This window comes from Tamandua tetradactyla, chromosome 22 (assembly GCF_023851605.1).
Source record: "Tamandua tetradactyla isolate mTamTet1 chromosome 22, mTamTet1.pri, whole genome shotgun sequence".
In the NCBI taxonomy this organism is placed as follows: Eukaryota; Metazoa; Chordata; class Mammalia; order Pilosa; family Myrmecophagidae; genus Tamandua; species Tamandua tetradactyla.
The window spans coordinates 20,325,453-20,337,126 of NC_135348.1; the positions used below are offsets into that span (position 1 = coordinate 20,325,453).

Below are 11,674 nucleotides of genomic sequence, written 5' to 3' on the forward strand. Positions count from 1 at the left end.
GTGCCCATCAACAGAAGAGTGAATTAACAAAATGTGGTGTATATATATATATGATGGAATATCATGCAGCAATAAGATGAAATGACATCCTGAAGCACATAACAAAATGGATAAGCTTTCAGGATATAATGTTGAGTGACATAAGCCTGAAACAAAAGGATAGATAATATATGATTCCACCTTTCTGACTAGGAGAAAGGTGAAATCAGAGGCTTATATTATAGAATATAGGGAACCTAGAGATACATGGAAGCTATAGATGGGTCAACGGTTAGCTAATAAGGTTGAACTTAAATGTAAGGGAAGAGCTAAAAGTGAAGGTGGTTTACTAGTGGGTCTCTAAGTTACATTACCATATTGAAGGTGAACATGATTGAAAGGGGTTGTGTAGACCCATGTGTCCCATCAATTAACAGTGCAAATATAAATAGTTTCTTGCATGAACTACTGCATAGGTATGAATCTTGTACAAAGAATAAGTTCAGGGTATAGGGAGAAAACTGCTACTGTATGCTCTGGGCAATTTTTAACAGAAAAAAGATCAACATTAACACAGCAACACCAGGGGTAAATAATGGGGGGAGGGACAGAGTTAAGGGAAGGTTTGAATTTTCTATTTGGTGAAGGTGTATTTATTGGTTATGTTTCTCTTGGGAACAATGAAATTATCTAAAATTGATGGTGTTGATGGACTGCCGATGATGGACATTATACATGATGCCCAACGAATGGAGGTGGCTGAAGGATGCACTAAGTAGACTGACGAACCAATGGTGTATACATATGGTTGAATATTGTGCTGCTACAAAAAGGAATGAAGTTGTGAGGCATGCAACAACATGAATGAACCTGTGGGACATTTGGTGAGGCAAAGTAAGCCAGAAACAAAAGAGCAAATATTGTATGGTCTCATTTAGAAAATACTTACCAGAAAACAGGGGCCTAGACTGTAAGCTCTTATAGTGGTCACATTTAATCTGGAGTGATAATTGTTATTTCTGGATTTTGAGAGGCTGTTTTATATGTGTATAGCCTGGTATTTAGAGATAAGAAAGAAGCTGATCAGGTCGGGATTAAGGTAATTCAGAAAACAGGGTAAGGAAGACATTGTCTCTATTTTAGAACTTCATCTGCTCTTTGAGGCCAAGTGAAGAAAGGTGTATCTTGTCCAGAACCTAAATTTTCTGATATTCAATCTAACTCAAGCTGTCAGGATACATCATCTGAACAATCGAAACACAGAGAACCCAGAATAAGAATGAGAGCCTTTAATCCTATATAAATTAATGTAATGTCTTGATAGATTCCAGAGTACATTAACCAGATAATCAAAAAGTATTAGCAAAGTCCCTTGAGGGATGGGAGAAAAAATATGGAACTATCAAACTTTGCCATTGGAGAAACCCCTGATACAGTGCCAAACATTAGGGGCACCCAAATCAATACGTAAAGCCCTTGATATTGAGGCTTACTCTTGTGTAGCTTATATATGTAGTGGAGAAGCTTAGCTTACCTATAGGTATGCCTAAGAGCTACTTACAGAAGACCTCTTTTGTTGCTCAGATGTGGTCTTACTCTCTCTAAGCCTAATTCTCAAGTGAAATCATTGCCCTCCCCTCTACATGGGACATGACATCCAGGGGTGAAAGTCTCCCTAGTGGCATGGGAGATGACTCCTAGGGATGAGCCTGGCTCTGGTACTGTGGGATCAACAATGCTATCCTGATGAAAAGGGGAAAAAGAAGTGGCAAACAAATAAGGTATCAGTGGCTGAGAGAGTTCAAATAGAGTCGAGAGACTACTCTGGAGGTTACTCTTATGCAAGCTTCAGTTAGACATTGTTACAATGCCAAACCCCAACCAAAACCATTCATGTCAATTCTAAAGAACACCTAGGGCATTATATAAGATTCTACAAAGGTTCTATGCACCAGGGTAACTTTCCAGAAACCTACAACCTCTAGATGGGTCTCTGGACCAAATAAGCCCTGAACTGCAGAGGGCCCAGCCTTTCCAAAACACCAACTAGTTCCATCCACCATCCCATATTATCGACAACCCCTTCAAACATGAAAAAGTTAGAACGGGCATAACCCAAATATCCCTAAAGAGTGGGAGAAAGATCAAAGGTGATAGTGGAGTTATACAGAAAAGGTAGGATTTAACAAATGAGTACGACTGCTGAACATTATAGATATTTCTTTTAGCCTCCAGTATCTTAGAGCAGGTCAAGTAAAAACCTAAAGTTACGGAATTGTAACCCATATCAAACTCTGAAACCTGTTCTACAACTAACTGTTGTGATGTGCTTTGAAGTTTATTGCTTTTTTCAATATATGTTATTTTTCACAAAAAAATTTGGTTGTAGTGATAAATGCACAGCTATATAGTAACATTGTGACACCTTAGATGACTACATGGTATGTGAATATATAATAAACATCAGCAAAAAAAAAAAAAAAAAGGAAAAAGAAAAAGAAAAGGACATGTAGTACGGGAAAAAAAAAGCAACAAAGAAAAAATTATTTCTAGTTCTGAAGTTCCAAAGTCTAGACATCTTATTGGATGAGTGGATCATCAAGGTAAAAGTGGATGGAGAAATTAGCATGGTGGTTTGAGTCTCTCTGGGACCTGGGCTTGGGATGCTGAGTCCCACTGTCAAAATGACCTCCCTTGGTCTGACCTCTCCACATTTTTGTTTTTGGGTTATCATTCTGTGTGGGCTTCAAGGTCCTGAACTGTTTGTCTGTACAGGGTTTAAGACCATGCCCTGAGTTTGTTTGTTGAAGCATACTCCTGGAAAATAAGTCAGACAACAATTAATTGGCATTTAATAAATTAAGTGTACCTGATTAATTAACTGTTAACTGGCATGTTATTTAGTTACAGTAAGTGTTTAATGTCTGTTTAATTGTTAATTGGTGGGTTTGGTCTAGCTATTAATTGGTATGTTACTTAAATATATATTAAGTGTTAAGTGTCTTAAAAATTGTTAGTGTGTTACTGCATTTGTATTCATCAAGTTGCTTACTGATTACTGAAATTCATTAAAATGACGTAGTTGAGCTGTATTTTGAAAAACAAAAACAAAAACAAAAAACAAACCAGCGTATGAGGGAAAACGTTTACTTCTATAACAGTCTGGTCTCAATATCATTTAGAATCAGGAAAGAAATGGCCTAAAAGTGGTTCTATAGAAATGGACGCTAAATTACAGCTAGAGTTGTTCTGTAAAAGAAAGCAGAAACATGATGAGATGATGTATATTCAACCCTTTATTTGTCCTTCTGAAAAATGTATTTCAGTTTTCTGTCTGTCTGCTAATCACAAATCACAGGATAAAACAATCCACCATGAGCAAGAGTCATCAGATGAACAGAAGGATTAAAGCCTCAAGAATTTGGGATGATAATATAACATCAAAAGAGAATATGTGTCTAAATACATTCAAAATGACCGAACAAACCTAACCTCCAAAACCAAAACAAAATAGAACACACTAACTGAAAATAAGCCAGACACAAAAAAACAAATATTGTGTGACTTCACTTAAGATATCTAGAGTGAGCAAAATTTGTAGAGATGGAAAGTAGATTAGAGGCTACCACGGGAAAGGGAGAGAGGGACGGTTATTGCTTAATGAGCATAGCGTTTTCTGTTTGGGGTAATGAAAAGCTTTAATTTGTGAGTATAACTCATGCCACTGAATTGTAAACTTAAAAATGCTTAAAATGGGAGACTTTCTATTATATATATTACCATAATAAATAAAAAAGTAAAGTGTTTTGCATGTGCAGTCCATAAATAAATGGAACAAAAATTATATACTATAATTAAGAAAAACAAATGAAAGGAATCCATATTAGAAAGAAAGAGGTAAAACTATTTGTATTTGCAGATGACATGATCTCAAATACAGAAAATCCAAAGGAATCCACAGAAAAGCTAGAGCTAATACATGAATTGAGTAAAGTGGCAGGGTATAAGATCAACATGCAAAAATCAACTGTGTTTCTACCTGCTAGAAATACAGAGGATTAAGAAAACAACTCCATTTACAGTAGTATCTTAAAAAATATCTAGGAGTAAATTTGACCTAAGATGTGAAAGACATGAACACTGAAAACTACAAAACACTGCTCAAAGAAATTAAAGAAAGCCTAAATAATTGGCAAGATGTCCCGTGTTCACGGAAGATGTCAATAACTACTCAAAGCAATTTATAGATATAATGCCCTATCAAAAACATCTCAGCAGCCTGTTTTTGCAGAAAGAGAAGAGGTAATCTTTAAATTCATACAGAACTGCAAACCTGAAGAGCCAAAACAATTTTGAAAAAAGAAGAGCCCAGTTGGCGCACACATACTTCCCAATTTCAAAACTTAACACAAAGCTATAATAATCAAAACAGTGTGTACTGGCAGAAGGACAAACACAATAGAAGGACCAATAGAATAGAACTGAAAGTTCGGAAGTAGGCCTACATTTCTATGGCCAATTGATTTTCAACAAGCTTACTAAATACATACAATGGAGAAAGAACAGCCTCTTTAACAAATGGTCCTGGAAAAAAATGGTTATTCACACGCTCAGAGGATAAAGTTAGACCCCTACCTCATATAAACACAAAATCTGACTCAAAATGGATCAAGGACCTAAATATAGGAGCTAAAACCATTAACTCATAAAAGAAAGACAGGGAGATATCTTCACGACCTGGGATTTGACAATGATTTCTTACATATAACACCAAAAGCACAAACAACAACAAAAACAAAAATGATAAATTAGACTTCATTGTAATTAAAAACTTTTGTGACTCAAAGGACATCATCAAGAAAGTGCAAAGACAACCTACAGAATGAGAGAAAATAGTTGCAAACCATGTATCAGATAAGGGTTATTTTTTTAAGCTTTTAAAACTTTCTTATTGTATAGTATAACATATATACAAAGCAAAAAAATAAAAAAGCAATAGTTTTCAAAGCACTCTTCAATAAGTGGTTACAGGACAGATCCCAGAGTTTGTCATGGACTATACCATATGATCCTCTCAGATTTCTCCTTCTAGCTGCCCCAGAATATAGGAAGCTAGAGGGCTTAAATACTTTATACTCACAATCGACTTTTTCTCCTCTTTTTTTTTTGTGAAAAATAACATACATACAAAAAAGCTATGAATTTCAAAGCACAGCACCACAATTAGTTATAGAAACACTGGAGACTAAAAGAGGTATCATTAACAAATACCCCTAAAGAGTAAGAGAAAGATCAAAGGTGATGGTGGAGTTACATAGAGAAGGTCCAGTTTAACAAATGAGTATGAGAGCTGAATCAGTATATTGGTATTTCTTTTAGTCTCCAGTATCTTAAAGCAGCTAGAAATAAAAACCTAAAATTGTAGAATTGTAACCCATATCAAACTTTGAAATCTGTTCTACAACTAATTGTTGCAATGTACTTTGAAACTGATTGCTTTTTCGTACATGTTATTTTTTTACAAAAAAGAAAAAAAAGAGAAGGAAGAGTATAATAGAGAAGATAGGATTTAACAAATGAATATGACAGCTAAATCAATATATTGATAATTCTTTGGGCCTTCAGTGTCATGGAACAGCTAGAATTAAAAATGAAAAATCATGGAACTGTAACCAATACCAAACTTTAAAATGTGTCATATAATAATTACTTGTTAAACTGTACTTAGAAATTTATTGCTTTTTTGTATATATGATATTTTTCACACAAAAAAATGTTAAAAAAAAGAATTGCTGCTCCAATGCAATATGCTGATATTTTAATAATAATAACAGTATACAGGATTTATTGAGCACCTGCTATGTGCTGGGCATGGTGGTAAGCATTTTAGATAAGAGAAACTTATTTAGCGAATTATGATGAAGAGAATAAGGATAGTATACGTAGAGCATTTCGCACAATGTCACTTAGTCACTTAACATCTCTCGGGCTCAGTTTTCATGTCTATAAAAAGAGGTTAATTCCTATACTGTAGTGCTTTAAAAAGGATTAAGATTATACCTCAATTTTAGGGACATTCTTAAATTAGTGTCTCTAACCCTAAAAACGAAATAAAATAAAATGAGAAAAAAAAAGTCTTCTTTTAATTGTACAATTCACTCCACCTGTTAAGTCATTCATTCTGTTTCCCTTCAGGGCCCAAATTCCTCAAAACAAACAAACAAAAACCCCACAAATCTGCCTGCATAACCAAACCAGATTTCATTTCTTCACCTCACTGATATTCTTTAAACAACTCCAATGATCCAGCCCTTACAACACCACTGAAACCTTTACTAAGATCACCAGTGACCTTTTTTTCTTGCCTGTGACCTTTGTCTTGTGAAAAACCAATGGCCCTCTCAGCACCAATGGGCAATGTTCATTATTTTGTCCTTAAAAACACTCCCCTGGAAAGAATTACAGAATAACTTTTTGGCAATGTGGCAGGGTTGTTCTCTAAGGGGACCTGGCCTCACGTTCATTCATAACGTTTTGGCATTCCACTCTCCCCATTCTCCCATTCGCAGGTGCTTCATGTTTCTAAGCTCTTATTCCTCCACTTCACCTCTAAATGTTCAGTAGTAGGTTCAAGGCTTTTTCTTCACACCCTTTATAATTTCAAGCATTCTCATGTCTTTCTAACACCATGTATGTTCTGACAACTCCCATATTTACATCTGCAGTTCAAACCTGAGCTCTAGATTTGCGTATTCAGCTGCATATTTGACATACCTATAGCTAGAATAGATTTTTGAAGTTGTGCAGAAAGATCATCCTGCCTCTATTAATTTCTCTGACCTGCTTTAGTTTCCTCCATAGCATTTTACACAATTTTATTTTATTAATTTGTTTCTGTTAACGGTTGTGTTTGTCTCCACCACTAAGTTCCATGAAGTTAAGTGCCATGTTTATATCATTGACCATACAATACAAAGCCTGATTATTCCTGGAACTAAAATATTAAGTAATTTTAAAAAATTTGTACATTTAATTACCATCACTGAACACTGTAGGCATTCCTAAATAAAATACGAATTTATTAATTCAAGTATCAGACACTTGAGGCAAAGGAGAGAGAGAAAATAAGTAAACTATATATTATATGAGATGGTCACAAGGGCTAATAAGAAATATTAAAAATAAGGTGTTGGGAAGGGGAAGCTTACAATTTTAAATGACTTAGGTGACATTTTAGTAAATACCTGAAGGAGGTAAAGGAATGAGAATACTATCTGGGAAAGAGGATTCCATGAAGAAGGCACATTTAGTACAAAGGCCATGAAATGGGGGAGCATGCCTGGCATGTGAGCTAAGCCCATGTGGTAGAAACCCAGGAACTGAGGAGAGAAATTCAGAGGAGAGGGGTGGTGGGGATAGTGTCAGATTATGCTGGGCTAGGAGTGACTGGAGAGCTCTGGGGAGAGAATAGACTTATGCTTTACGTGGATTAGTTTGGCTGCTGTGTTGAAAATGGTCAAGACAGGTTAACAGCTTGGCTCAGGGTGTTATAAGCGGAGACAATGAGATATGGTCAAATTAATTTCTAAAATCTAAATATGTTTTGAAACTAGAATCAACCTAATCTGCTGAAAACTTAGGTGTGGGTGTGGGAAAAAGCAAACAATAAGGATAATTCCATGGAGTCAAAGACTGCTTACTTAGTCATACTGACATCTCAGTTCAAAAGGGACGGCCCATTATATAAGATGCTAAATAATAATGAGATGTACATGGTACACAAGTACTGTATTTACCAGTATGGTGGGGTACAGAAAAATTAAAACCGGTATTTAAACTAGTATTTCTATTATATATGTTGAAGAAAGTGTTTCTTGGAATAGAATAATAAAAAAAAAAAAGGCAGGATACCTTTACAACCTTTCATGCAAAACAAATCTAGTTGTTTTAAATTTTTTATTGTCTCAGACTAGTTTTTATAAAAGCTAGTGACACTTTAAACTAGAGTTGAAACCAACAACTAAGAGATATTATACATATTATTAACGATGAAAGCAGTTTCCAAATCACACTCCAAGGAAATGCTCTAAAGTGGGAAAACCCTATTTGTATAAAAAAAAGTTAAGGGCTGAATTTTGGTAGATAAATTATGTGAAAAAAAATCTAAGTATTTAACAAACAGGAAATGTTTAATGTAGTAGAATGTTACATTACCATTAAAAAGAACAACATGAACTATGCCATGCCAGTAAAGGAAAATCAGCAAAAAGGAATTTAGTGAACATACAAAACACAAATACACATGAAGTACATTTTTTTTAACAACGCAAAAATCATTCCCACAATAAAAAGGGGCTTATAAGACCCATGGAGGTGTAAACAGCACTTTTACTAAATAGGCATTTTTCAGTGAAAGTACTTTCTCATTTTAATTAACTTCAAGTTTAAAGTTCATTATACAATTTTTAAAAAAGTATACATCTTATTTTAGGGACTTCCAGGCTGCTTGCAGTACATTACTGATGTCATAATAAGAATATGACATCAAAAGATATACTAGGGAAAAAAAAATACAAGGAACTTTTTGCAAAACCTTTGTTGGCTGAGAGCTAATTTCAAATGCTTCAAATAAAGCTGAACCAACTAGAATACTTTGATTCAGAACGCTAGTTAAAAGCTAATAAAATTCAATATATAATTTTGAAGGTAGTTTATTTGATCCAGTTGTAAATCCAGTATCTGAACAGATCAGATCTCAGGATCAAAATCACCTTATTTTCAAGGAATTAGTGAATACTTGCAACAGTGCTCTTCTAAGCAGCTATCTTAATATACCCCAACTATTTCCTTGAACCAGTCCTACGTCCATCTGTGGTACACTTATAAAACAGTATGCAAGAAACCAGACAGGTTTAGGTCCTAAAACTAGGCTCTCATTCACAGGGGCTGGTTTTCAGGATGCCATGTCTGGGGCGGGCAGAAATAGAGGAGGGCTGACTTTCCCCATCTTATATGGGCAGGGCAGTGGAAGAAGCTTGAGGCCGACGGTGCAGGACCCTCTTACCTCCAGTTTCTGTAATTCCCAGACGCACAGGGGAACAGCAACCACTATGGACACTAGATAGATGACCACCGCTAAAGGTCGAATCCACTGTCTCCAGTTCCTCCAAGTACAAGTGCAAGGCATGTTTTCGCATAAATCTGGTCCGCGTAGTAAGGAAAAAGAGCTCGAAGGAGATTGTGAAGAGGTGTCCTCCGCTCTGGATGTTTTGTCAATTCGCATACTACGGAGAAAGAACTGTTGGACTTTACCAGCAGCTCGAGCCGCCTTGTCGGGGACAGTTGTGCTTTCTGATGGTGCCGCAAATGCGGCCACTCAGAGCGCTACCAGGAAGCTGTGCGGGCAGCATCCTTTCTTCCCCACCTCGCATCTACCCTGATCCTCTACGGCAGAACTCCCGGATGGAGCCGCTGCCCTCACCTGGGAATCGCCCTGAGCTCCTCCTGCACCATGGTCTCGAGGAGAGCGATGCCGACCAGCACCGGCCTCTAGTGACCCTCCACACAGTCCGGCTGCGCTCGCTCGCTCTTTTCTTTGGGGACTGAGCTTCCTCCTTTCGCTCTTTTCTCTGGGGGTTGAGCTTTCTTCCTTCGAAGTGTCTCTTCGCCCGATTTTCCGGACAGAAAATAAGCGAGGGCTCAAACGTGAGGAACCCAGGATTCCTTACTCGTTCCACGGGACTGCCCCCATGGCAAAACCCAAGGCCTAACCCGGTCTTTCCGCTCTCTTCCGCTTCCGATGCCGAGGTCTGAGGGAGGTAATTCGCCGTCAGTGCCAAGCAAGACCCGCCCCATCCGGCTCACATTTCATTTTCTGATTGGTCATCGGTGGGGGCGGGGCTGTGAGCTTGCACGTGAAGTGATTGGCAGTTGTACGAGGCGCTGCCGTGGTAACCCAATCTCACTTCAGAAAGATTCTAGAAGCGTCAGGAACAGTTAGAGAGGACTTGAGAAGCAGCTGCTACAATTTTCTACTAGCCTTATTGCAGTTTAAAGAAAGCCTGAGTGGTAACGGCAGTTCCTTTCGAATTGTACTGGAAGAGAAAAGGCAGTTTTCTGCTCAAAAGATCTCCGATTTTCTCTGAAAGTGGATTCTGGAGGCAGCTGAAATAAGAAGGCAGAGAGGAATGCGGGACGCCGGCCTAGTTGTCTCTCAAATTCTAGAATGTTGGGGTAGGCTGCTCTGTAGTTTCTGGAAGGATCTTCCAAGAGATAGCTTAATTTTAGAAGCAGGTGCAAATTCAGAAACTTAATTTTAGAAACTGAAACGTCCTTTCCGCATTTGGAACTTGAGTTAAAAAAACACAAGGTTGACTTTCAAAAAGTTGACATTACCTCTGATGAAAGGAGTTTTTTGTGCTTAATGTTTTTAGCTAAATCTATAGAGCAAACGATTGATTGTTTCTCATTTAGATATACGAATATCTTTGTGTCACGTTTCTAAATGGGCTGTTACTGAACTTGGTGAATGAATCTTAGCACAGAGTACATTCATTTCTTTACTAGGAAAGTAGTAACTAAGTTTATTTGAATTTCTCACACTAACTTTTTTTGGAAAACGTCCCCAAAATAGCATGGACAAATCATGATTTTACTTGCGTTTGTTTTTGTTGAGTAAGGAGAAGATTCACTGATTTAAAAGGGATCCTGCAGTAAATTTGGAGTAACAGGGCACAAGGGTTAACTTTAGAGCCAGGATTTAGTGAAAGAAAAAACTACCATGTGTGGTTAAGAGTATGGAAGCTGGAGGTGCTTTTCCTTTTCACTTTTGATAGGCTTTTTTGATTTTATTTCGAGCAGAACGTGTCCTTTGAACCCTTGTATACCCATATGGCAAAGGAAACTTTCGCATTTCATGATGCCCTTGGTATCTCGGTGATTTTTCCACAGTGTTACCGGACCAAATAAATATTTAATAGTTCTATTTATTAAGTAATTAGGCCCAAAAAACTTGATGATAGAATTTCATATGGTGTCTGACAATTGTTCCTGTATTTCCCTCAAAATTTTAAAATATCTCAAGCTGCTTCTGTGAATTCAGTGCAGCATTCTCAAGAGCTTTAATTACCTCCAAGATGTTTTACTCCTACTTCTGACCTCCACTTACCTTTCTTTTTGGTCTTGCTCCTTGTTTCATCTAAGATTCTATTCTCATTTCTAGTTCCTGACTAGCAATAATTCCTGATGGCTTTCCTTGTATACAGTTTTTAATTTATACATTATTGAATCAGATTGTACTCCCAATATATATTTTTTTAATTGTGAAAAATAACATATATACGAAAGAGCACTAACTATCAAAGCACATCGCAACAGTTATGGAACAGATTTCAGAGTTTGGTGTGGGTTTTTCACAATTTTAGGTTTTTCCTTCTGGCTGCTCCAAGACACTGGAGACTGAAAGAAATAACAAGATAATGATTCAGCATTATCTTTAACAGTTAAAGATTGTTAAATCCTATCTTCTGTGTTATTCTACCTTCTCCTTTGATCTTCCTACCAATCCTGAGGGTTGTTTGGATTATGCCCATTCTAACTTTTTCATGTTGGAAAGGGCTTTCAATAAAATGGGATAGAGAGATGGAACTAGTTGATGTTCTGGAGAGGCTGGGCCCTCTAGATTCAGGACTTACCT

At 36.9% G+C, this 11,674-nt stretch overlaps 1 protein-coding gene across 2 annotated transcripts in view; it reads right to left on the minus strand.

Moving 5' to 3' along the window:
* TMEM184C (transmembrane protein 184C) overlaps nt 1-9,869 on the minus strand; it is a 52,908-nt gene extending 43,039 nt beyond the window's left edge. The window contains exons 1-2 of one of the 2 annotated variants that reach the window (XM_077139871.1): nt 9,461-9,869; nt 9,044-9,263 (exon numbers count right to left, since the gene is read on the minus strand). In XM_077139871.1, the coding sequence (XP_076995986.1) occupies nt 9,044-9,263; nt 9,461-9,492 (252 nt within the window). In that variant the 5' untranslated portion in view covers nt 9,493-9,869. The remainder of the gene's footprint in view (nt 1-9,043; nt 9,264-9,460) is intronic. The other variant, XM_077139870.1, reaches the window with a different exon arrangement.
* Nucleotides 9,870-11,674: the final 1,805 nt, after the last annotated feature.